Consider the following 27,813-nt stretch of genomic DNA (forward strand, 5'->3'; position numbering starts at 1 on the left):
TTATGTAATCTTTGTTCAAAATTCTGCAGTGGGTGGTCACAGTTTTTTTTATTATTTAATTTTACTTAATAACCAATTACAGATCAGTGGTTTGTCAATGTTTCAATAAGGAGCAGAAGTTGCCTTGTCCTCTTTGTCTCCAGGTCTTGTCTCAACAGTCTCAAGGGCTGATTCACAACCTCAATTTATTTTGGTGCAAGTAGTCGTACGCCTCGGGGAGAGGTGCTGTTGTAGTTGCATGCTTGGTATGATGAATATGAAACCCTGCGGTTGATAATGACATGTTGGCCTTGCACTCTAGCCTCAACCGTTCCATAATGAATCTTCCCACGGTGCAGTAAATCTGTCACCATGCGTCGCTCAGCCTGCTGAACACAGGGCACGGCCGTAGACAGCAAAGTCATGGCGCCTGTTGCTGTCTCTCCTTCACTCTGGAAATGTTTTCTGTTGTTTACGGTAAAGAAAGACTAGAATGTGTTAGTTTGTCTGAGGTCATCACAGAAGGTTTAGTGTTGTCGATAAAAGAGCATTCAAAGGGGAATGTGTTGAACCAGGGTTTAGTTATGTTATTTCACACCCACACGTCTTAAACCCACTGCTAAGCTTTACTCTGGTTTCTAAGAGTTTGTGAACACAGTGGTGGGTAAAGATTCAGCTTGAGAGGCGATAGCGTTGTTAAATCGTGCTGAGATCAAAAGAGCAACATTGCAGGTGAGTCAAATAATCCCCCTTTGTCGCCGTCACTATGGCAACTCAGTTTAACCTGTCCACAATGGAGTCCCATGGGGGAGAAAAGTGTCAAGATTTGTCTGGTAAAATGACCCATAGAAAGAAATGTTTTTAAAAAAGTAACGATGAACAAAGATGAGTCAAACAATTACTTTATTTATGTTCAGGTAAAAACATGAACCTGATGCAGTAAATTATTGCAGATCTTAGAAACCAGCACATGAACGATTGGGCCAAGAGAGCATACAGTGGCGCCCTCCCCTGGCCAGACTGCAGGTGCACACCACGGTTTGTTCCAAGCCAGCAGTGCAAAGAAAAAAGAAAAAAAAAAAAAATCAACTACAGCAAGAAATAAAGACAATATAGAAAATTAAAAAAAAAAGTAAAGCAGACATTCGCACCTCAAACAGGGTGTGAAACTGCATATAAACTTTATTCCATAAATGAGCTTGAAATGCTATCTGGCCATTAAACGATAAAATGAGACCAGCCAAAATTTTTTGTGCCCGGCTACATTATGTGTTGAGGGTTGCTCAGAGCTTGGTCTACCAAGAAAACCCTACACATCTGGTAGGGCCCAACAGAAAGACACTAAACCCTATCAAAAGAAGAGCAAAAACAAATTTTACCTGATCAACACATTGGTTACAACTCTTTATCTGAGCTGAAGCTCTCTATAATATAAAGGAGGGCCAGAACACAATCTCAACTTGCTTAAAGGGGGCAAAAGAAAAAACAAAAACAAAAACAAAAAGATAATATGCGCTCATCACTACCCCGCATTCAAACAACTGCAACTCTCGTTTTCACAACTTGAAGCAAAGACACACGGAGGGGGGGGGGAGAAGCCGAACCGAAAACGCAACACACAAACTGGGGCCAATATAATACAGAACAAAATGCCAACGAACGAACTGAGGGGGGGAAGAGACATGAGAACAAAGAGCTATTCTATCAAATGTGTAGAATGAGCAAAGTCTGCAAATTTGTCTGTACAAATGATCTTTGGAGCTAAAGTAAACCTAGCTTGCTCGATGGACCCCCACCCACCCACAGCCCTCCCCTCCCCTTCGCCCCCGAGACCCAGTGACATTGTCCACCATTCTGAAGAGGAGACATCCCTTTTTTTTTTTTTAAATATCACATAGCAATGCAATTTAAAATGTCACCCAGATGTTTTCATCTTTTTTAACATTACTCAACTACTGATATAAGTTTTGCTCTCTTTTTTTATATTTTAAGTTCTGTGAGTCATGGAACACATTTCCATTTTTTTATTTTTTATATTTTTTTGAGAGACAGGGGCAGCAAATATATATTTAAAGTCTTAAGTTTTCTGCAAGCTGCTTTCTCTAACAAGAAGGCTGTACACGTAGCCTCGATGTATGTGATTACAAAAAAAACTAAGAAGGAAGTAATGATTTCATCAGTCGCTGTAGAAGGCATTTGAATGTGACATGTGGAGAGATCAGGAAAGGTGGAACGACTGCTGGCCCTCGCGTGCCGCAATCAACAGTTTCTCTCGCATGATCTCTATGCTGGAGTAGTCAGGCAGCTTCAGGTAGTTGACGCAGGTCATGACTGAGGGGAGGAAGTCGTCTGGGTTCTCTGTCGACTCGAAGGTCTTCCTCACGATCGTCAGAGGGGGATTCAGGCTCCGGAAACCTAAGAGACCAGAGCGACACCAAAGTGAGTGCGCAGCTTGCTTACTGCACAACATGCATCCACAATTTAAACATTATCTGTGACACCCTTAAAACCAGCGAGTATGAGGAGACTCACCTCCGACAGGCAGTCTGGGGCTTCCTGTAACGAACTGCAGGAAGAGTCTCTGCTGCTCGGCATCGAAACTGCTCAACACCTCAAACAGAAACCGGACTGCACGGCTGCAGAAAAGAGAGATCAACGATACATCAGATATGGGTCTGGAGAGGTTACCTTTACCTATAATGTGTCGTGTAGGGAGTATGAAAGAAGCCTAAAGCCAAATTCTATGGTGTTCTTCACTAAATAATTTGTCAGGTACAGGTTTCGCTGAGGACAAACTTGTAGAAGCAGCTACAGGAACATCAAAAATGTCACCACTGTGTCAGTAGCCAAATGGCAAAGTAACAAATGCTAGGAAAAACACAGGATAAAGAGGGGCCTACTAAACCGCTGACATGCTGTTATTTTTCCTTTTGACACAATTTAACAAACTGCAACCAGTTGTACAAAGTTTCTGTGTGAATTATATTGAATTCTATGTCATTAATAACCTGGACATAGCATTAAAGAGCCTTGAATAAATGTAAGGGGTCATTCCTCTATTTGGTTTATGAGTCAGAACAGCATTGTAATTACTAACTCTGGTCCCTTGTGAATTCACAGCTAATTATCGCCACCCACTGACTAGTCAGGGACATATCATGATATGTGACTAGGTCTGAGCAACAAAACCTCAAGTTAAAATCATGTTTTTATCTAGATTGAGGAATCCAACTGACAGAAATCCTTTGTTGCGACGTAGAACTTTAATTTCTGTATAATCAAGATTCACTGATTGAGTCTCATCGTTAAACTCTCTTGGAAAAAAGTGAAATGCAGCGGGTTCTGTAACTTAGTCAGTATTTACAGGCTGCACTGCCCTGTTTGCAGTTTTCCTGTCATTGGGTGACGGTCTCACCTGTCATGTGTGTAGCCATGGTCTGGTCGACAGCACTCCATCAGTGTCTTGACGTCCCACGTCTCTGATTTACTGCCACACAGCAACTGGTCAAGCTACGGCAAGAGAGGAGAACAAATTAGAAATTGAAAATGATAAAAGGGAATAAGAATGCAAGCTTTTATTTTACCAGCAAGAAAAAAACAACAAAAAAAAAGGAAAACGTTTTACCTCCTCTGGATAGAAATACTGCAGGTGATGTAAAGGGAAGACTGACTCAAACCCTTCCCTAAACGACTCAAATTGTCTGGACACCCCTTCATTTAGAGTCCAGTACACCACCAACTAGACAGAGAGAAATTTAAAACATAAATGATCGTAAGGAAGAACAATAATAACATTGACAAATTGTTTGAAACAGAGAGTTTGTGTGCGTTTCTCATACCCTGAGGTATTCCTCCAGGTTGTAGATTGTGACTGGGACGTCTTTGCCGCCCTTTTTCAGCTCAATGTTTGGGAATCCTGGGAGGGTGAAGTCCAAACCCAGGTCCTCTACTGAGCAGCCGTTCATGTTCAGGCTTTCTAACGCCTGCTGCAGGGTCTCCCTCGTCTGACACAAACACACAAACACATGTTAACAACAGAACTTGTGGAGAAACAGGAGGCAGCCCCTTTTATGGAACCCCGATACAACCGTTTTAGAACAGAGGTCTTCACTTTGGTTCTTTAGAAGAGTAAAAAATACACAATCAATGTCAACCAGGATTTAAGTCAACTCATGAGCTATGTCTTAATTCAGGGGCCTCATCCTTCAGACACTGCATTTGAAGACCCAATTTTGTCTCAGGGGCAACATTTGGCTGTAAACCATTTTAAGGCTCCTTTCTCGAGCAATGAAGGATCCATCATCAACAACCTATCGAAGGCTCAACCTTCACCGGTGACTTGGTCTATGGAGGCCACGCCTTCGTAGACCGAGTAGTCCTGCAATGGATACACAACCTTTCAGAGCCCTAAACTTAACAATTTGAGGACGGTGTTATCTACCTGTGATCGGTCCTGCTCCAGCCTCTTCTTCTGGCGGATAATATCTTCCAGGTGCTGAATGGACTTGGCCACACTGGGGTCAATGTTCACCAGATCATGGGAGCTTACCGACATCTCATGTCGTAGCATCCACTTGTAAAACGGCAGACCCAGGGGCAGGTCCAGCTGGAGAGAGGAGCAGGAGGAAAGTGGTTCATGAATATCAACACATGTATATCAAACAGTATGTAATGTTTAAATGCCCAAATATGTATTGGACATCGACTCAAGTCCCGTCACCTATTTGATCAGTGACCAGTGCTTGAAATATAAAAAAATGTATTCAACCATCATTAAGCAGGCACCGTATGCCTGTACTCACTTCAGCATTCATACATGAGATTAAGTTTTCAATGGCAGAAAATCATTCCTTAATGCTTATCCTTGGAAATACGAGTCTATTAACCAAGATAGAAGTATTTACCAGTCTGAAGTCCATAATGGCTTTGGCCATTAGCTTTCCTAAGAAACGGAACTTCATTTTGATTTTGGCTATGTGTGCTGGTTTGGTTGTCCTGCCAAAGGGAACCGCAAACAGTCCTCTGGAGCTGAACATATACTTAGTTCCCTCTTGGCTTCCTGTTGGGCAGAGACAAAGGTATGGACATACTTAGTCAGGTAAAAATACACAGTAAAACATCTGATTTATATTTCCATTAAAGGGGACATAGCATGCAAATTCCACTTTGTTAGTGCTTCTACAGGTTAATGTGGGTATCTGGCATGTCTACCAACCCAAAAACTCTGGGGAAAAAACACTCGCGCGTTTTGTTATAGTTCCTCTAAGTCAGAAACGTCATGCTTGAGCGACTCGATTGCGCTTCCTGGGTTTTGTGTCGTAACAAGGAACTGGAAGTCTCCCTACATGGTCTTGGCCCACCCCCGTCCCGTCCCCCACACTCTCCGGGTTTACACCGGAGGCAGAGGCGCCGTTCCCAAGCACGCAGCCGGGCTGTTCACACGGGACGAGCATTTCCTCGTGGTCAGCCCGCGATTCACTCACATGTGGCATTTGTCTGGATCGTTGGGACTGGGAGGCTGCAGCAGCTGCTCGGGGCGACCGGTCGCTCTCCCGTGCGTGAGCTGGAATTTGTGTCAGCGCCACACAGCCAGCAGTGTGGAAGACTTCCGCAGTGTTCAGCGCTACTGTAACCCCGAACCCCGACATTCAACGGGTACAACAACAAGCGGAGAAAGCAGAATAGCCGGCTGACCTTATATATACACAGTCTATGGGGCTGACCACGCGGAGAAATGCTCGTCCCGTGTGAACAGCCAGGCGGCTGCGCGCTTGAAGCGGCGCTGCGCTGCCTCATAGCGGTCTTCCACACTGCCAGTTGTGTGGAAGACTTCCACGATGTTCAGCTCTACTGTACGCGGGGTACAGTAGTTACGCCGGGTTACAGTAGTTACGCCGGGTTACAGTAGTTACGCGGGTTAACACCGGACGCGAAGCGCGCAGCGCAGCGCCCGTTCTCAGCACGCAGCCGCCTGGCTGTTCACACGGGACGTGCATTTCTCCGCTGGTCAGCCCATAGACTGTATATATAAAAGGTCAGCCCGCGATTCTGCTTTCTCCGCTTGTTGTTGTACCCGTTGAATGTTGGGGTTCGGGGTAAATGATGGTCTTCATAGCCCCCCACCCCTCTCTTTCTCTCTCTGTCTGTCTGCTTGTAGTGGATGGGCAGAGGGGGACATTTAATTATGTGATTGGGAAAATTAAAACTCCAGGACAACAGAAGGGGAATACAAAGTATGGGATGCATATTTGATAATTTATATCATATAAAATATGTAATTTATATCGTTTAAAATCATGGGGGGAGAGGGGGGAGCTGGCTCATTAGCATTTAAAGGAACAGGCACTCAAAACAGGTCACTCTGTGGAGGGCTGTTTTAGACAGGGTAAAAAGGGTGCTGTTTTATATGATCCTTGTGGTATTTTGACCAAAGTATGTTACAGACATTTCATTAAGACCCCAAGGAACCATATCAACTTGTGGTAAAATGGGCATGCTATGTCCCCTTTAAGTGCAAATGTATTAATATCATGGGTTGTCAGGTAAATTAACCAATGTCTGAATAATAAGAACACAAAAAAATAAAAACATTGGACAAAAACAAATTATCCTGGTACCTTTAGGATTGGCCAGAGTGACCTCTTCTCCCCTCCACAGACCGAGGTCGGCCCGCTGCAGCTCTTGAGACACCAGAGCGTAGAACTCCAGAGTTGGGCCAAGACCCGTGCCAACCTGAAAGAAGATAAAGTAAAAAGATTGAATTCAAACAAATTGCACCAGAATCATGTCTTAGTATTAGTCAGATATCAGAAAGTAAAAGTACCTCGTTCTCATACTGAATCTCCAACATTGCCCTGGAGCTGCCGAGGTCCTGCATCACAGACTCAGCCTGTTTGAGCAGCTCGTCGCGGTTTATCGTCCTCTGAAAACAAGAGTCGAGAAAGGAGAGATGTTAAGTTTCAGACATCCCTTAAAACAAATGTACAAATAGGTGCCAACATTTCACAACGTGAAATACTAAATGATTAAAGAACAAACTTTAAATTCCACTCATACAAAATGGAAACTCATGAAACACTGACGACTGAGTATAACAAGTGGCCTTAAGTGCAACACTTTAGTTTGGAAACACAGCACCTTTTTCCTGTCCAGACGTGGTGCAACTCTGCTGTCCTGAGAATCTGATTGGTTGATCTCAGGGTTTGTATCCAGTAGGCGCTGCATGGCTCTGTCGCGGTCAAAGGCAGTTACATAGAATAACATCTGCCGGGTGTCAAAGGGGAAGAAGAAAGGACTGTAGAGGAAGAGAGTGAGAGAAAAGTGTGTAAGTACCAACTGATGTCAGACAAAATGGTAGCAGCTTGTTTTCTTATTCCTCTTTCAGTCAACAGGATGAAACTTACCAGGTCTTTCCAAGCTCGATGAGCCATGTAGGGATATTCCCCGTCATGATGACCAGTGGGTCTTGTAGCTGACGGTTGGCTTTGGCTGTCAGCTTACTGTTAATGAACTCAGTGGTCGGGATGATTTCCTTACACACAGCATTCTGCAAAACAACCAAAAATATTGATGATTTTCCTTATATTTTATGTTGTGAAGCTATAACTGATGCTGACTGCAGTGTTATTCATTTAATCATTGAAATGATATTAAAAAGCATCTTTGGAGACTTACATCATACAAGTAGAACCAGTATCTACTGATGGAGTGCAGGACCCTCAGCAGCAGGTTGACCTCTAAAGAGGGGTCATCAAAGGTTATGGTCTCTGGTGGCTCCGGAGTGAGGTATGTCTCTAAGGGATTGACGACGCTGGGACACACACCATCTGGAAGAAATGGGAATCAATGGTTGTAATAAGGAACAGTGTTCAAACTATTGAAAAGCTGTATGATTCTGATATTTTTATCTGGTCACTCAACTGCTTTTTGATTTGGACTAGGAAATCCAAACTACAAAACGACTATGCTGAGTTGAACTATTAATATACAACAAAGTCAATTTAAAAAGAAGCAGATGCAGAATGTTTCTCTGATAGATGGCAGTACTTATATTAGTTTTAGAAACTCTTCACTTCCGATTCTCACCATGCCACAGCTCATCCTGCTTCTTGGCGTTGCGAGGTGAGGTTTTGGTGGGAGCAGTCTGGGCTCGGCCCCTCTTTCCACCCACAGCATCTTTGCTGCCGTCTTCATCCTCTCTCACAGGCTTATACCTGGAAACGAGACACAACATTTTGTTTCTGGATGCTTCTCCTATCAGGTACAGTTCAGGATTGACTCACATTGTATTGTTTTTTTAAGAAAATACTTTGGGATTCTAGGATGGGACATGAGTTTTACATGCCTTTTGGACACATAATTTGAAACTCATTTACCTTTATGACTGGACTTTGGGTATATAAACATTTTAAGCAGTAACTGCATTGTGGTAAGTAAAATTTTGCACTTCTGAGAATACAAGAACATGTTCATATCGCACCCTGTGTGAGACAATTTGACAAATAAATTTGCACGGACACTACTGGTTAATTACCAAATCCCAAAACATGTTGCTCTTCTGTTTCAAAAGTGACAATGACGGTTAAGACAGTTGTTAAGACCTTGTCTGCATTTTTACCATATTGTGTGCGTTTTGGTCCAGATGCCAGCTCGCCCAAGGGGGTTGGCCTCATCATCCGTCGACTCCCTTTCTTCTTCTGCCTGAAGACTGTACTGCCGTACAGCTTGGTATACAGTCATGTTGTATGGTAGCAGGTGGTCACCGATGTAGAACTGTAGTCTGTGACGCACACTGCCAGAATTCAGGAACTGTGCCGCCTGGATACACAAGAGATTACATATTTGTATTAACAGTATTTAAGTGAGATTTGGATTAACACATGTATTCACACAGGATCTGTTTACGAATAAAAATATAACATATTTGGCATGAAATGCCTCACATACCAGTGATTCATCGATTTCATCATCTGAACCATCATCATCACTGTCTTCGTCTTCTTCTCTGATTCGGCCATACCCTGTGCAGACGAGATTTTAAGTAATCGCAAAGTTAATTCACAAAAGCTTAAAAGAACAATCTGTGGGCATCTGGAAAATTTGGAAGTTAAACAGGTGCCTCTAGAAATTTAAATTGTGTCCAGTGTTCTCAGGGGGGACACTGGCAAGGAATCAGCATCAACATTAAAAGCTGTGAGCAGCCCTCACCTCTGACAACTAAATATCTCTCGATGGCTTGCACCAGAGCCAGTGGGTCTATCTTCACTGGGCCTCCTTTCCACTGTTTAACATTAGTGCAGTCTGGGTGTCTCTGCAGCTGACACTTCAGCTGATGTGTATTGAAGAACTTCAGTGCCTGAGATCCCCTGGAGAGAGAAATTGATCAGAATGAAACAATGTTAACCAAACAGTGTAAGATTAACTCTTTAGATATACAGTCATGTAAAGCCACAGACCTGCTGCCATTGCCGTTGCCACTGGGGAAGTCATGCACTTTAACAGGGAACTGCTCCATTTGGCTCAGACAGCTGTTCATCTTGTGCACCAGGCCCAGGTAAGGCCCATTCCCTGTTGGGTCTAGACGACCGACAGGCTCCATTCCTGGAACCTACAAACCAAAAGGTGAAGAATCAACAGGTTAAATTCAACAGGGACAACAGGAGACAGCAAACGAAGAGTCACAAACTGTGTCGATAGTTTCCAGTGTTGTCTGAGTTTCCACCCTCGAAGAACACTGAGTATTAGAAGAGACAGGTCACCTTGTACCATATACAGAATTTTAGAAGCCTGGCAGTCTAAATATTTTAGTTTCTCACCGGACAGCCAGCGAAAACATGGAGGAACCTCTTGAGCCGCACGTCACGAGTCAGCAATTCCCTGTCCGTGTTGGAGGTCAAGTAAACCAAGAGCTGCTTCACCAGCCCACTGTGCTGGATCTCAAATGATGACACATCAGATTCCGATACAATACTGGAGATCTCCGACAGGCACTCCATACCACCGTCCACCTGGGAAATGGGAAAAAACAAAGGAGAAAAATGTCTTAGTACTGGCATGTTACTGTATTTTATACAGTGGATTTTATTTAAAATCAATACACTTTCAGCATCAATATTTCTCTCTATTTCCAACTGGTTTAAAATGTTTGGGAGGTACCCAGTTTTATCAATTTCACTTTTTTTTCCTTTCATATATAACCTCAAATTTGTTGGTTTATTAGTTCTTAACAGTTCACTGCAAAGAGTGAGTGTATGTTTTACCTGCAGGTTGAGCTGCTCAGTGGCTGTGCAAAGTCTCTGGAGTACATTCAGTGCAGGGTTGCTGCCATCCACATTTTCAGAGTTGAAGAAGCGCTCCACAAACTTACTCGCCTGTTCTTTGATCCAGGCCTTTATTTTGTCTCTGCAAAATAATTGAAAATAAAACACATTTCACATCAAATTACAAGGGAAAGTGTGACTGACAATATTATAATATAAGTGGGGGGAAAGCTAAACTTTCTCCCATACTCGTTATCATAGTACCTGTTATTTGATATTGAGTCCTTTGGAGGGGCCCTTGCCAAGCCACTCACCCCCGCCGTGCGTGAGGGTTCTGAGTTGGCATTATTGGTCTGGGCGCCCAGTTTGCCCCAGGTCTTGGGATTGAGACTGGCCAAGAAGGATGATTTGGGTGACTGAGTACTGGTTGGGCTCTTAGCTGTAAAGAACCCAGGCAGAGTGGGAGGGTTATCTACGGGTTGAGAATATAACCAAGATCACAAAATGTCAGTTCAGGTCACGACCACTCAAATGTGCTTCAAGGAATCACTGACACACCCGCCGATACTGAAAAATTAAATCCTGAACTTGCCACATGTAACTGAACAGTTTCTACTGTCAAACTTGTATTAAATGATAACTTCACTGTAAGGTAACTAATAAAATTAGATGATATGATTCTGCACAATAGCTCAGTATTATAAAATATATAAAACATTGATTAAAAAAATGTTTAGTCACCAATGATTCAGTTGTTCATGCTTTGAGATGGGTTTTGAATAAATAGTGTCCTAATATTGGCCTTGTGAGGACAAGTCTCATATTTAATGTGTGACTTTTGACACTGAGACTTTATGTATCCAAGTTTCCTGACACAGTAAGAGCAAAAGATAAGCTTTCTTTTGTGAATTTTCCTCCCTACCAAAAGAATGTAATCATTTGTTATCCCAGTGAAGACTAAGATGGACCACCTGAGATTGTTTAACTCTTCTGAAAACCTGTTCAGACCAGAGTTTGCGGCTGGACTATAAATTCCTTTACTTTCTAAATATTCTGTGCTCACTCCGTCAACCAACACTCACATTCATATACATGTGTACATTCTGGGAATGGGGAGATATTGTGTCTTGGTGTCTGGGACCCATTAACGCCAGACAATTTCAGCAAAGATTTTCACTACATCATATTTACAGATTCTTTAAACAAAGTATTAGATGCGTTTTTCTCGATACACACAGTGACTGTAACACTTTAACTTACCCTGATTGTCTACTTTGTCATCATCTCTTGGGGGAGAGTATTTGGGTCTCCTCGGCCCTCTTTTAGGTAGTCGTTTCCTCTTTAGGACATCACTTAACCGCCTTGGTGGAGGAGAAAATGATTAATATTATGCTAACGGAGAACAATGAAAATATCTGTGTGCAAATTCATTTAAACAACAACTGGATATATCTTATCCAGTGTTAAAATACATTGAGGAACGGTAGCATACATTCATTGCTGAATAAACAATCCAATACTGTCTGAAAAGCTTAGATATAAGGTTTCCAATGCAATTTGTAGACAAAATTAGGCAAAACTCTCTTTAGGTGGTTGAGCATTGAACACATATGCAATTTGTGTTTTATGGTCTTAGCGTCCAATGTGACAGTCTTTGGGCCTGTGCTAGTAAAGTATATTTAAAACCCTTCTGTAAACAGCCAAACCAAAGCCACACATGGCCACAGACTCACCCCTGTGGGCTGAGGTCCAGTGAGTCGTCCATGCTGTGCTGGAAGCTGGGCGAGCCAAGGTCTGGAGTTGCATTATTAGCAGATGTGGTAGATGCCGTGCTGATGGTGGTGGTGCACAGACTGGCAGTACCACTTGGGCAAGCCTTAGGGGGACTTGTTACTAGAAAGGTCTCAGACTCTGCCAGGTTCTTAACCTGGTGCATTACACCTGGAAGAGAAAAAAGAAAGGACTTAGAAATGACCTAAATCCTTAATGAAATAGCAGAAATCTCTTGCTAGTTTTGCAAGAGTCACACTTAGTTTGAGGACTGTGGGTCAATGTGAAATGCAGACAATGAAAGGAATAAGGCACTGGAAAGGTAACACAAAGGAAACACTGGCAGCAATGCATTTTATTTATCAAGTCAAAATGTTTGTAAACTGCATTAAATAATTTGGCTCATGTACTGTTGAGCTTCAGATGGTGATACAATTATTGGCTTTGGGTTATGGGTTCTCCAGTAAAACAAAACAAAAAAATAGTGTTTAGAGGAATCTCAGGCTAAGGTCTTTAAATCATTTTATATCATCTATTTTGGTGAACACACAGTAGGAAATTTGTTTTCTAGGGGATCGTTTATTTACCTTCCCTTCTGAAATAGACACTGAAGACATCAGGTAGCTTCTGCATGAGGATCTCAGCCATCTGCAGAGAACCCACTACAATCTTCAGGTCCTGGCTGGACAGCATGGAGGCAATGTGACTGTAGAAAAAAAAACAGAAACACATACAAGTCAATTTACTCTCACTCAAGGAGTATGACTGGTCAGTCTTTAAAAGTAGCTCACAGTACAGCACTGTTACCTGGACACAGAATGGTTCCTCAGCACATCCTTCAACAGCTCTGCATCAGCAAAGTAGATGATCCTGAGGATGGCTCTAAGGCACTTGTGTCTGACAGCAGGGCCAGCCGACGAGCTGTACACCTCATACAAGACCCCAAACAGAGTTTTGATAAAGCACTTTGCCAGTTCAGGGTCCTCCTTCATCAACTGGGCTCGTGCGTCTTCTCGACGAACCTCCTGGTGACTCCCTGAAGATAAAATGGTGAACAAGTCAGTTTTCTTTTCTTTCACATATCAGGTGCAGAATCCACACAACACAACTGGATAAGACACAGCAACAGAAAGACTAGAGCTTGCTGTTGCCTGCTCAAACTCCATTCACTTGCACTCATTGCATGCATGCAGTTTGTACAAGATTTCTCTGCAACAATGAAACACAATTTAAAAATTAACTGCTCTAAACCCCTATCCTCCACCAAAAAAGCTACCTAAAAACCCATTCAAAATCACCAAGAATGCAGATATTGAATGTCTATTCCTCTAGAAATGTGATAAACTGCAGAAGCCACCTTATAACAAATATCGGTCATTTACAGTGGCCTGAATTACCTGTGTTGGGGTTGGCGAGAGGATTTGGTTTCCTCTGTATTCCACGTGCTGTTCCTGTGTCTTCATTTATCTGCTGCATAGAGTTGAAGTCAATTGTGTACACACGGCCAAGAGTTGACAAACTAATCTCATCCTCCCCGTTCTGGTGCGCTGTCTATAGGAGCAGATAATAACCGAATACACCCGAAATCAGTAACATATAGATCAACTCCACAAAAGTGTGTGTAAAACTGTGACATAGTGTAATTTAATGCAGTATTTTAATGATTAAATCTACTTTTAAGGCCCTAAATCAGTCATGCAAAACGGCACAACATATTTGAACAAATCTTTTCTGTAATGTGATATCATCGCAAATTTTTTTTGAGAGTTTGCATGTGATGCATTTATACCTCAATAATGCGGCTATCAATGCGGTTGTAAGGGTGCCACAGTCCTCGGTCATCCCTCCACTGCCAGATCGCGCCTTCGGTAGTCTGGGCACTACCCTTCTTCAGCATTACGTCAACGGCAAATATGCCTTCTCTCGGCAGGCAGGGCATCAGCTCACTGTAAAAAAGAAGAGGTTTCAGAAAGTGGCGAAATTCAGTTTGATCTAAATTCAGGTTAACTGGAATTAGGTGAAATACTTTTTCTTTAAATACCTTTTCTGAAATGAAATGATGTGCCGTTTTATTTATAGACTTTTTGTGGAATGACTAAGACGGTGTAGCTACAGTTTCTGTTGATTAATCAATTTGTTAAAATTTGAGAACCAACCTTTGCATGACACAGCCCTTAATGTTTAGAGTTCTAAAAACAATGTTAGCTTTAGTTTGATACCATTAAACTTTGTGTTTGTGTTAATGAGATAAATATACTGCATCTTTGGTTTGTGCTAAAGATATTGAAACTTCATTTAAATAGCAGTTTTTAAAAACAGAGTTTACTAGGTGCTTTGACAACAAAGCAAGAAAAGTAAATAAAAACTTGAACACGTAAAAGCGGTAAAATGACAATCAAAATAAGTGAACAAGTAAAATAAAAGGTGAAAAGAAAATGATAAAGTATCACATGAAAGCAAGTCTATAAAAGTGGGTTTTAAGAAGTGATTTAAAAGAAGTCACTGACTGATCAAATGACCACCTGCCATGGATTAATTAATGTCAATTGACCACTGTGGCAAAACAACTGTATCTGTGGTTCAAGGTCTGGGAGAAGCAGTTGTAACATGAGTGACACTGTGGTCAACCAAATGTGAGTGTGGCAGAGCATATTTGATGGAATTCCTATAAATTGGGCAAAGGACAATGTTTGAACATTATTTGTGTGTAAATTACGCCACACGATACCGAACAGAAGGCAGGCAGACAGATGTTACCATATGAGTGAGGTCAGTTCGTAGAGCTCCTGTGGGCTCCGAGGTACCAGCTCAATCTGTTCCTGGCAGCTGCCATTTGACGCACCACACAAGAGGAAACGTAGAGTTTCTGCTATGTCTGTTCAGAAAAGTAAACAATGACAGTTCTGCCATTAGTTGCCTGTTTAATCTTTAACACAGAGTATTCCTACACTTCTAGAGGTAAAGTGAATTTCAGAGGCGGACAATGACGAACAAGTAGATGTGAACAGACAAAACAATTTGATCTCGATGGCAATTACTCATGTTGACAATAATTTGTGGAGAAACAGAGCATATCTAAGACATAGCATATATACACACAAATACACAAGATTCATATACACATTTTATATACACATAAATACCTTTTTGATTCAAAACCTACATCTACTACTAACTATTACATTCAGTAAGTACAACAACACTCTGTATAGATTACATCGAGTATAACAGTAATGGACAGGGGGAGAAGTGAGTGTGTACAAGTGTGAGGGTTACTCACTCTGTTTCATAAGCTGGACTGCCAGGCAGGGGCAGTTAGAGCACATAAGAGAGAACATGCGCACAACCATGATGAACATCCCCGAGCTGAGCACAGGAGGGGTCACAACCAGCAGCTGCTGAATGTTGGTCAACAGGTCCCGTGACGCCACCTCCTGCAGCAGGTTCTGTTGATTTTAACACATACATTCACATTAGCCGGAAGGTTGGATAGCAAAAGGCAAAGATAAAACAGGAAAACATTGTGTTAAGTCTTAAAAAAAAAAAAAATTGAGTTACAAACCTCTTCATGTTGAAAGTTGTCCACCAGTCTGGCGAAACAGAGACAAGTGCTTTCGACGGATTTCTTATCCTGAAAGATTGTTATAAGAATAAAAACATTAGTGAATCTTTGCATGTTACACTGAAGAAATTCTCAATATAGGGACGATGTTAAAAAACTGAAATATTCAAGTGAACTCAATGTACTTGTTTCGGTACAAAAGAATTATAAATAATAATAAAAAAATTCTAGACGTCCATTTCTACATCTGTAACCTGCTGCAGCCTGCTGTTATGCAAATATGGCAATGGGTTCTACAAACTCAGCCAATTAATAGTACCGCAGAGGGAAAAGGTATGAATAAGTATAAAACTGAGCACTGAGCAAGCTAATATGACTAGTATACACTTTTTTCTCATCAACTTGAATTAAACCAGGTCTTTCTCCTAACTGACGAAATGAACGCCACTAGGTATCATTAAAGTCTGTGCTGTGATGGTATTGCATTGTGAATTTCACTGTTCTACTACATGGGAAAACGTACCTGGTGTGTGAGTCTCTGTGTCAACAGTGGCAGAGAATCAGCTACAAAGTGGAACTCGTCTGGAGTAATGCTCTGGCAGCAGTTGGCTGCAATGGCCAGGGCATTCCTCTGAGCATTGATGCTAAAGAACTCTAGGTAAAGGAGGCAGTCAGCGAGCCCACCCTGTGAGGGATGAAATAAGAGCATTATTGTGGTCTGCAGTTTTGGCTAAAAGAGAGAGGGCGACTTAAGGTTGTGACAGTTATGAGAATGCACTTACAGCCTGCAAAATGGCTTTGCTGTGTCGCCTTGACAACATTTCCAAGGCAGTCAGTGCCTGCTCTGCTACGTCAATGAATTGGATCACCTGAAGCTGGGTACAATAAGACAGAATAAGGCATTAACATATCAACAGGCCACCACTGTGAAATAACACGTGAGTAGGGACAGAGAGGGATTGCATTGTCTTACCTTCTCCAGGAAGACAGGAATAGCATCGACCACCACAGCAGAGGATCGAGGCAATGCCTCCATCATATATGTGAGTGCACGAGAGGCATGATTCATCTGTGTACATAGATCAAAGTTAGGATCAATCCCATTGGCCTTACAACAGTGAATCAAACAAAAGATAACATGTACAGCAACAGAAGTTCATCATACTCACAATATCAAAGTTATGCTCCATTTGTAACAGTGTAATCTGCAAAAGAAAGTATAAACATGGAATCAGATTAGTGGTAAACCAAATACAAGCAACATGAAAGCTACTTTACTGGCAAATTAAAGTCTAGCTGAGGCATAGCTGCAAAGCACACAGGAAGGGATGAAAAATGCAAACAGCCAAAATGAATAAAACTTACCAAGGCGGGCACCACACTCTTAACAGGGAATCCACCAAGTGTCTCTTCATTACCCATCACCAGCAGCTGGCACATCTCAATAGCAGCTTGGAGCTGCTGAGACTCATCACCTGTGGCCTGCAGGCCCTGCAGTAACTGCTGAGCCTTGGAGCCTGTAAAGAGAGGGCAGAATTTATCAACACCTATTTGGAGTTTACCAAACATAAAGAACACTGATGTAAGGGTCAGGAGTTTACACTCACTGGCTCCACTGCCTATGGTCCTGTGAAACAGCTGTGACATGCGGGGTCCCAAGGGCCCAAAAAGATGTGGGGGGAGTCCCCTGGCTTCCAGTAGGGCTGTAAGGACGAAGACAGCAAGGCTTAGAGAGCAATTACAAGTAGGGTAAATTCGAAGACTGTTTTTAAAAGCTTGATTACCTGATGCTATAACTTTAAAAATCAGGTGTATGGGTAAATGTGTATTTTTGCTGTATAATATTCTGACATGTTGGAAAAATTGTGTATTTTGCCAAGGACTGAATTGTAAATCTGAGGGGTCATTGAACATACCTTGAAGTCTTCCCATTTCAGAGTCATCAGACTCACTCTCTCCAGAGGTGGTCATGCCCACTGCTCCAGCAACTGAGCTTGAAGCTAGAAACAATATATAAATAAAATTCTCTGTTAAATAGTAAATAAAGAGATCAAAATAATGGCTGTAGATTTTACTAAGAAAAAGCTTAAAATCACATTGAAGGTTTTTTATGGGTTTGAATGTTTAATCCTGAAACAATTTAATGGAAAATTCTTGATCATCCAATAGTTAAACATTTCATAGCAAAAAGACTTGAAAAAGTGGTATGATGGATACCTGAAGCCCCTTGTGATGCCTCATCAGTGCGAGCGGCTGAGGAGTTGGCCCCATCTTGGTTGTTGTCAGAGTCGGCCATTTTCTCCTGCCGGCGAGCGTCGGCTGCCCCGCGCTTGCCTAGGCCTGAGCCCCGCCGACTGAGGTAAGAGTAAAAACAGATTGACAATCAGTAATGGAATAATCACCAAGCAAACTGCATTCGGTCACCAACAGTGATTCCCCTGGATAGTTTCACGCTATATATTAATGTTGATGCCCTTGTAGATTTGGTCATAAATGTTCAAGAGTCAAAAGGATGCATGAAGATTTAAGGCATCAAAGGATGCATGAAGACTTTAGGCATCAGTATTTACACAACAGTCCAACCTGTCTAGTTAGCACTGGGATTTTTACCTGGTGCTGGCACAGGAGCCCGTGGTCTTCTGGCGTGTGCTCCGCCGAAAGCTGGGGAGCTCTGCTGGAGGAGACTCGCTGCGCTTCTTAGTGGATTTCCTCAAACCTGCAATGAAAAAGTACCAACACTGGTATTTATTGACTGAAATGCATTGTCAAAATAAAACGGAACCAGTCTGGAAACCTGGCAATCATTACTAATAGCTTCAGAGCGAGGGTTTGTGTCTGTCCTTGTCCTGTTAGATCTTAGTGCAGCATTTGACACTTTTGATCATCAAATTATATTACAGAGACTAGAGCAGTTAATTGGCATTAAAGGAACCACCCTAAACTGGTTTAAATCCTATTTTTCAGATCGATTCCAATTTGTGCAAGTTAATGAGTCATCTGTGCGCACCAAAGTTAACCACAGTGTTCCACAGGGTTCTGTGCTTGGCCCAATTTTATTCTCATATATGCTTCCACTAGTTAACATTATCAGGACACACTCTAAATTTCCACAGCAATAAAACCAGAACAGTGTAATCAATTAACTAAACTTCAAGCAGCATGTTTCAAGGACATAAAAACCTGGATTACCCTCAATTTTCTCTTATTAAACTCAGCTAAAACAGAGGTTCTAATACTTGACCCTAAACACCTTAGAGATACAATATCTAATTATATATCTGCGCTAGATGACATTGCCCTTGCTTCCAATGAAACAGTCAGGAATTTGGGAGTCATCTTCGACCACGAAATTTCTAGGACTGTCTTCTTTCACTAAGGTAACATCTCTAAAATCAGACATGTCCCGTCTCAAAAAGATGCAGAAAAACTATGCACGCCTTTGTTACATGCAGACTTGATTATTGTATTCCTTATTATCAAGCGCCAGCAGTAAGTCGTTAAAAGACTCTGCAGCTTGTCCAAAATGCTGCAGCACGTGTCCTGACAAAAACCAGGAAAAGACAATTCTCCTGTATTAGCTTCACTACACTGGCTTCCGGTTAAATCTGAAATTCTCCTCCTCACCTAAAAGGCCCTTAATACTATGGCACCATCATAACTTAAAGAGCTCATAGTACCATATCACCCCACTAGAGATCTGCCCTCCCAGAATTCAGCCTTGCTTGTTGTCCCTAAAGTCTCTAAAAGTAGAGTATGAGCCAGAGCTTTCAGCTATCAAGCTCCTCTCCCGTGGAATCATCTCCCAGTTTCAGTTCGGGAGGCAGACATCCTCTCTACGTTTAAGAGTAGGCTTAAAACCTTCCTTTATGATAAAGCTTATAAGCTGGTCCAGATCTGTCTTGGACAATAATTCCTCAACCTTCCATTATGCTACAAACTGTTTATTGTCACCAATGCTGTAAATACTTGGTATCCACAACAATTTTCACCTTGTTTTTAGGTTGAATTATCAGACACCAACACTCTTATAAAACAGACAATGTGTAAGAAATGGCAAACAGTAAAATCCATACGCCTAGCAAATAGGGGGCAGCATACTTTAAAAAAGATGCGGTATCAGTCACATCATAAGAAACAAGAATATGCACTTATTGCATATCTAACCTCAGCGTGGGACTGAGCCAACCCTCCATAGATTGGAGGAGAATGTTTTCCATACAGGTTTAAACTCACAATCTGTTTATGTGACAAGTAGGTTGTTTTCTTCAGATTCTATAAGAATGAAAATGACAATTTCACACCCAGTCTGTCCAGTCAGAGAGACGGAAAAGATGGAATGGTGACAGGAGAAGAGATTGTGTCATGAGAGGTTGAGGAACATGCGTGAAAGCAGATTCATAAATATTTTAGCTAGCGTAGAGAGGAATGAGTGAGTGGGTAGATAACTGAAACACAAGTTTACAGTCTACTCACTGTTACTACTTCGTCATCCTCTCGTGACTGTGGGCAAACTGTTACAAACTATTACATTTACTCACTGTTGCCTCTTGAGGTACAAAGTGGTACTACGAGACGGGACAGGCTGGGGCTAGCTGGTTAGCATGCTAACTTCAACAGATATCTCTGTCACACAATAAATATCTTTGACAGTGTTGATGATCAAAGTCGAGTTTAATTTGAATGTTTTAAACTAAAATACTTCTATCAACATAAATCAATATCATGACTATTGTTCACAGGTCTGTGATCAATAAAGCTATTAAAAACAGGTGGACTCTGATTGTTACTGTTCAATACAGTAGAGTCTCCAATGTTGCCCGTTTAGAGCCCTGCTTGACTGACTAGAAGGGTATTAATAGCAACTAAACCGTGGCCCTATGACAGAACAAACCTCAAGCTGGATCTATGACTCATAAATCAGTAGTATAAAAATAAACATTTAAAAAGATTAAGACCAAATGAATTAAAGATTTCTATGTGGTTCATTTGTTCAGCCCTTTGTGGCTCACTTAGTATTGAATTACACATGGTCAAATAGAGAGCCCTCACGCAGATTTCTCAGTTCCCATATAAAATTAAGCTATCTAAAGCCAATGCAATCATAATATTTCCCTATTGTTGAACCTGCAGTAACATTACAAATTTAACATAATCAAAACAGCACTGTGTTATGGAAAGCTATACAAAATCAATGGTACAAATACAGCAACATATACAATGTTGCTGTATTTTTACCATTGGGTAAGTACTCACCATTACAGCTGAAAGTACCGGAATATGTGCATTAAAATTTAACAAAGTCCAACAAATTAAGATATTCCAAGGGAGATGAAGTACTTTTCTCTTGACAGAAACAGCTTCTGAGCCCTTCCCTGCCCTCAAACATACCCAAAGTCAGCTGGTGGGCCAACACACCAAAGCCAATTTAGGAGGGGTCTCTGCTGTTGGGCCCAAGGCCCATGGCACAGAGCCCACCTCAGTTTCTATCCTTTCACCTACCAAGAACAGCCTGACCCCTCGCTGACCTGACAGCTTAGACCTACTTCACCATGCACACCAAATTTCATCTGCAATATACATCTGACCTATTGTTCCTGCACATTTTCTCCTTGGCTGCAGCATTTCTTATTGGCAATTGTCAGGTACCAGAGTGTCCTTTGGTCAAAAATGGTCTCATTGTTTGTCTTCTGTACTTAATTTAGGCTTATTCGGAATGTTTGCATGACAATTAATATACAGTTGATGCAACTGATAAGTTTACTTTGTATTGTGAAATGTTATTCTGCAGAAAATATTGTTTTACTAAATAAAATGTGGTATGCAGTCAAATGTTTTTGGTATTTGTGCTCTAGTCTGAGTCATACATTTTCATAGCCAATATTCCGCACCACTGTGTGTATTGTAGCCAAATATTGTAGCCAACAATTGCCAATAGTACGTTAATATGCTATAATTACAAGCATTGTATGGTGTGTCAGCCAGAGAGCATTGACAAAGCTGTAAGTTCTGCACATGAAAAAGTATGTATATATGTTGAAATTAAAATCAGACAATGTTACATTATTCATAGTATCAGCCTAAAAAAAACTGTATTGTCTGGCTAAATGAGTATCAGTTTTCTCTACTGCCAATTATAGAAAAACATAACTGCCCCCATTAATGCTGACAATAACAACCAAAGGCAATACTAACCTGACGACCTTTCAGCATAATCTTTAAACATCTGAATACATATTACAGAGACCAATGTGCTACCTCAACACCACAAAACAAAACAAAACAAGCTGCACTAATATTGCGTTCATCACAGCATTTGACTGCAGCTCTTGAATTAAGGGTCATGTCACAACACTGTATGCACTGCCAGTCAAAAGTTTAAAATAGAGCCCTACATGTTTACTATAGCAGTGGAATCGTACATTTGTTTCACACTGACAATTGGGCAGCCAGCAGTATTTATGTATTTAGCTACTCTCAAGTATCAGGCTACATTTACTTCAGTCTGAAATCTGAGCCAGTTCACCAGCAGAGAGAAGTCCACACTCACCACATGTGAACTAGATATACTAGTCAAGACACACCAACTGTATTAATACCCAATACATGGAAATCATGAGTTACACAGATATCGGGATAAAGGCTTTGTGAAATCTTACCCCTGGGTGTAAATTGAGTATTTGTACAAATTTCTGTCAAAGGTTAAGCATCTATATGTAGCTTTTGCTTGGTGGTGGTGTGTGTGTGTGTGTTGTAATGTTTCTCAACTGGGCAGCAACTGATGCTGCGACACTGCTCAGATCACAGGTCCTGTGACATCTAATCCCAAAGGTGTAACCTTAAACTGAGCACATGAGAATAATGTGCTGACCCTCAACAGGCAAATCTTCGCCCAGTCTGAACCCCTCTATCCTTTCATGCAATTAGAAAAAACCCATTACAGCAAATACTCTTCAAAAATAAACTTCTTCCCACCATACCCCTGTCAATAATACAAGAGGGGGCGAATAAACCAAATTTGTAAACACCATGAGATAATAACATAAAACTGTATAGTGCTAAGATGCAAATCAAATGAGTGTTTTTTTTACCATGAACAGAGGGAATACATATACAATTAATGTGACTCACTTGCTAGTTTAGCTTGTAATCCTGATGGCCCAGGTTTGGAGGTCTCAGTTTTGGAAGATCCGGGCAAGGACAGTTTGGGTTTTGGCAGGTTTACTTTGGGGTTGAAGCGTGCTGCCCACTCAAATTTAGAAGAGCTGGCAGATTTGGCCTGCTCCTTGTCACGGGTACTACGGCGTGGGGAGGGGCTTGAGGCCGAGCGAGAGCGACGTGCCTTGGTCTGATCTTTTCCCTGTTTGACTCTGGCGCCCTGAGTGGTGGCGCTGTTGGTGCCTGTGGTTGATGAAGAGGAAGAGGTGGAGGCAGAGGAGGAGGAGTCTGTCACGTTGCTACACCCAGCTTTGGCTGAGGCGGCTGATTTAGACGCCAGCTTGGTGGGTTTTGCAGTTCTGCCCTCCGTACGATTGGGGAGGGACCCAGCGGTGCTACTTAGACCGGGGAGAGAGTCCACTTTCTTCCGTTTCGGGATTGGTGAGGCCCCAGTGGGCCCGCTCTTCTTGCTCTGACCTCGACCTGATGATGCAGGTGGTTCTGAGGCTATTGATCTTTTCTTAGACTTCGCTGGGCCTTTCTTGGTCTCTGAGGTATTGTCTCTGGGTGGTGGGAGCGATTTGGGTTTCTTGGCTGGGGTCGGTCCAAAGGTAATAATTTGGTCAGGAGCTTCGCTTCTCTTTAGCCCCCGGGTGCCTTCACTCTTTGACTGGTGGCCTGGTCTTTCTTGTTCGGAGGTCCCTGCAGCCTCTGGGTCGTCTTGCAACACAAATGAAGCCACGGACAGAGTAAGACCGCTTCTGCCAGGGAGCAAGAGGGATAACAAAACGCCATCTTAGAAAATCTCTGAAACCATGCAAAGGGATGAATTACAATGCCACAATCATTGTACTCATTCAAATTTAGAACAAAACCCAAAGATGTAAAGTAAGTACAACGTTATTGGATAAAGTACAAACCACACACACACACACACACACACACACACACACAAAGCACCAAGTAGAGAGGAGGGGTACCTTCTTGAGTTGTGCCCTCTGGACTGGCCAGTGGCTGTGCTGGCTGTGGCTTTGGAAGCCTTAGAATTAGGTCTTCTACTTTCAGGTGGGGAATTCGCTTTATGTTTTACTTGCTCTGACTGCAACCTGTAAGGTTGGAAATTAAAGAACAAGTGACATTGCAGGTTTCTGTTATGAAGCCACATAAAAGAGACTGATCAATTCCCAAATAAATTTGATTAACTGTGCTTGCATATTCACTGATACTGATCTTTAACACATTTGGAGTAGCATTAAAGGCAGCTACAAAGTACATAAGCTTCCACTTTTATCAAAGAGGCCAAAACAATTGTGGGTTACGATTAAATTTCAGATTACTACATACAAACACTGTTCATGCCACCCACGATCTAATTACAAACACCCCTCTATTAAACAGCCCTCTTTAAATGCTCTATTCAGGAAAACCCCAACTATGAAAACTGCATTTTCCTCTGAACTGAGATTTTAACAAAACTTTTGCTTGGTTCTTTTATCAGTAGACTCACCTTCCCGCAACTGTGTGGTCTTGTGGCTGGGCCGCAGCAGTGTTCCTCTGTGAACGGCGCAGTGACCCCCCTGGATTGGAATTAGGCCGGTTGGACATTGGCACCTCTCTCCTGAAGGGACATACCCTTTCTAGACACTACCATTCACTGCAATCAAAGACAGAAAGAAACCACTTGAGAATACTTTTAAAAAATTATGGTGAGCCTTGTACCTTGTACTCAACTGGTTCTGTTTTGAACAGGTAGCTGTGCAGTAGATGAGAGCTGATAGAGCTATGCACCATCAATCTCAAGTTAAACAAAAAAACTAATTTGTGATGATCAGGCACAAAATGTTTCATCAACGTCCCTGTGATTGTACATCTCAAGATACAAACCTGAAATCAACAGCCATCCTATTGATGACATTATCATATGTGTTGGGGTAGAAAGAAATCTGTTGCTACAAATGGTAAAATTGTTCTATGAACTTAGTGTTTATTTATATGATGAAAAAGATTTCAAAGAGGCAGTAGTCTGCTTTCTTCTGAGGAAAGATAATAGGAACAGAACTCAATTTATGTTCAAAGCACCCTCACAATTTCCCCAGTCTGTAAAACAGAATGAACTCAAACTAAATTAAATATAAACCTTAACTTAACTTTTGCCAACCAACTATATCAGATTATGATATAATTGTTTACAAGACAGCGTTTCAAACAATTCTGTCAATAACCATTAATCACAATAATTGTGATCATGATAATCACCCATGATTAGGATCATGGCTGTGATTAATCACAATGATCATCATCATAAAAGTGTCACTTTACAAAATTAATACAAAAACCTGAGAGTCCTCAGATAAATAAATTATAATTGTTAATAATGAACTAGGTCACAGGCAGATGTAAATAGACCTACCATAGAGAAGACTGCAAGTCAAACAAACCTCCCCCAAAAACAAGGGATGATCTTTCAAAGCATCAGACTGTGATTGAAATAACAGCTGATGATAATCTTTAAAATGGTCAGAATATTCCATAACATTTAGATACCATACCAAGACTATGTTGTTGTGTAGCTTATAGTAATAATTTCAGATTGGATTTGAAAGAAAACATGTTTAACACATGAAGACGTATATATTATATGTAATTCTCATGAGCCATTGACATGAGGGTACTGATAACAGGAGTGATTGATATGATTTGAATACACACACACACACACACACACACACACACACACACACAGAGAGAGAGAGCAGCCTGATTTTATCAATTGATACACAGAGACTACTGAATCAACACCTAAATGCTTTCTGCCATCTTGAATAGGAAGGTTATCAATGAATCCATTTAGTTGAGGTTTAAATCATGATATCATTGATCTTAAAAATACGCCACACTAGGTAAGCTCATAGGGCCTTTTAAGGCCTGCGCTGACAGTGCGTCCTAGTCTTTGTTTATTCGTCCATTCTGACAACTGGTGCACCCCACTCGCATATTATATGATTGAGTTTAGCTCCTCAAATGTTCGGCAGCTTGAAACAATCGCCGGTACAAAGTTTCGTCAACATCATTAATCAGTGTCCTGTTTTAATACTCATGATTTACAGAGGCCTGTGTTACTGACGTAGTTGTCTACCACCACCGTCTAACGTTAGCATGTTTAGCCACTCGTATCCTAGCTAGTCCCATACATTTTGACAGCAGCTCAGTCACAACCATATCTTCAAAAACACACACAATAAAACCAACGCAGGTAAACACTACATACCGAATATAAGGAAAATAACACGCTGTAGTGGTGGTAATAACATACCAGAGACACGTTAAAGTTACGTTGGCTAGCGTAGCAGTGGCTCCATGGAAATGCGTAGTTGGCGTACCGGTGTGTCAGCCTATTTAGCTCCCGAACTAAACGCAGCACCAAAAACCAACAGCTACATTGTCTGTTGTATGAAACGGCGATTTTTTTTTTTTTTTTACAGACTGGTCACGACCAGGCCCTTAAATGTTGACTACGTTCACCTGAGATAAGCTACACATCGACAATGGCAGCATCGGTCGGTCCGTCTATCGACAGCCGTTTAATGTTACATAGCTAGCAAGCTACCAATAAACCAACGTACGCTAACTTTGTATTCGCACTGCCATGACACACTGCTGTCTGGCAGTCTATCAAGTTTAAAGGAAAAAAAATGTACATGACTCGCTCGTAAGCTAGCTCACCATCACTGCTTCACTGGAGGGTCGAATCAAAAAATTATACAGTTGTAAAGTCGACAGGTAACTAGGCAGATCAAATATCTCTCCCTTATGAACTGTCAACGCGAGTACACAAGTAGAGCTAACTGATGTTAGCTGGCTATTAGGGTCAGTAATGTTTTCTAAGCTGAACTAAGGCCAATGTCTGCCTCACTCTAGCGCTTGCTAGCAATTAGGATAACGCAAACCACGCAGAAGACAAGTTAACCCGAATGACGTGTCAAAAAAGCACATACTTCCATCTAGAAGCTCGGCAGACGAAGCTTACGTCAGCGATTATTCTTAGCTCCGGACAAGTATCGCAAGCGTTAATAGCGCGGCTAACGCATGCTTAGCTGAATAAGAGCGAACGTTTCTTCAATGACCAGTCACTCGCCAACAGTAAGGGGACAAAAATAAACATTCGACTGTTCGGTGAACACGTTCAGTTACTGGTTAATATAACGCTATGTATCCATCCGGTGAAAAAAATCCCTGACATTATCAATAGCGAATTAGCTACTGCGGGACAGTCACGTAGCTGACGTTTAGCGTTGTCAAATCAAACAAGAGCCTAACAGCTACTGCCAGCTAACCTTGGCATGCAATGTAATTAATATTAGCAAGCCGTATACTCGCTGTGTACCGCTCTGCCACCTCCACGGGAAGGTGGTGGGATTTCTTTAACAAACGACAAACTGGTTCAAACTCACGAATTCAGTCTTGTGAGAACAATTTTTGTCAAATTCTGCTCGCATTTCCAAGTTGTCTAGCTAGCGGCTAGCACGCTAGCGCTAGCTAGCGAAAAGAAATGGCCTCTGGTACCTTTTAGACACACACACAAAAAAACAGGAAAGCAGGAACGGGAATCGAGATATTTTCGCAACACTGAGTCGTAAATCCTCCGATGTATTTCGACACTGAATCACCTCGAAGGTCCGACAGACCGTTGGCTGACATGTCACGGAACAATTCTACCTTTTGTATGCTGTTGTTACCTATTTGTTCCAGTGTTGTAGTTGTAACAGACAGTGCACCAGCTCCTCTTTTCTCTCTCTGTCCCTGTTACTTTCACATCAGCTGAGGGGCCCACAACCGCAGTATACATCCGCGTGATTCATCCGCTCGGGGACTACTTGTCTCGGATTTCAAGCTTTTCGGCATCCGCATGTTTTCAGGCAACGACAAAACACTGTGTGTGTTGTATTATCCCATAAATCTGCAAACTCCTCGGACATAAAGATGAAGATGAGTTTTTACGTCGTTCAAGGTTAATCCCTGCAACATTGAATTCATTCGAGAACATTAGCTTGTCACAAATATTAAGTATCAATCCGCTAGGTCGTGACC

At 41.8% G+C, this 27,813-nt stretch overlaps 1 protein-coding gene across 8 annotated transcripts; it reads right to left on the reverse strand.

The window, feature by feature from the left end:
- Window positions 1–865: 865 nt before the first annotated feature.
- On the reverse strand, window positions 866–27,582 carry trip12 (thyroid hormone receptor interactor 12). Of its 8 annotated transcripts, none has more exons than XM_035153525.2 (42): window positions 27,462–27,582; window positions 24,233–24,379; window positions 23,706–23,831; window positions 22,699–23,486; window positions 18,181–18,286; window positions 17,788–17,924; window positions 17,487–17,570; window positions 17,178–17,273; window positions 16,936–17,087; window positions 16,740–16,775; window positions 16,544–16,639; window positions 16,353–16,445; window positions 16,094–16,255; window positions 15,571–15,639; window positions 15,289–15,454; window positions 14,766–14,883; window positions 13,798–13,954; window positions 13,406–13,475; window positions 12,816–13,044; window positions 12,596–12,714; window positions 11,972–12,179; window positions 11,499–11,599; window positions 10,503–10,710; window positions 10,239–10,380; window positions 9,795–9,986; window positions 9,435–9,586; window positions 9,187–9,344; window positions 8,926–8,999; window positions 8,597–8,796; window positions 8,065–8,192; window positions 7,654–7,805; window positions 7,383–7,525; window positions 7,117–7,273; window positions 6,803–6,901; window positions 6,597–6,711; window positions 4,884–5,038; window positions 4,421–4,585; window positions 3,819–3,983; window positions 3,605–3,718; window positions 3,395–3,489; window positions 2,512–2,615; window positions 866–2,394 (listed from the first exon to the last, which is right to left on the reverse strand). In XM_035153525.2, the coding sequence occupies exons 2-42, from the start codon at window positions 24,328–24,330 to the stop codon at window positions 2,198–2,200; spliced, it is 6,126 nt and encodes a 2,041-aa protein (XP_035009416.1). In that variant the 5' UTR covers window positions 24,331–24,379; window positions 27,462–27,582; the 3' UTR covers window positions 866–2,197. The 8 variants fall into 8 exon arrangements, with proteins under 8 accessions (XP_035009416.1, XP_035009417.1, XP_035009415.1 ...); XM_035153526.2 differs by having other exon boundaries at window positions 10,503–10,677; window positions 13,406–13,478; XM_035153524.2 differs by having other exon boundaries at window positions 13,406–13,478.
- Between the last annotated feature and the right edge of the window lie 231 nt (window positions 27,583–27,813).

This window comes from Hippoglossus stenolepis, chromosome 4, assembly GCF_022539355.2.
Source record: "Hippoglossus stenolepis isolate QCI-W04-F060 chromosome 4, HSTE1.2, whole genome shotgun sequence".
Lineage (NCBI taxonomy): Eukaryota > Metazoa > Chordata > Actinopteri > Pleuronectiformes > Pleuronectidae > Hippoglossus > Hippoglossus stenolepis.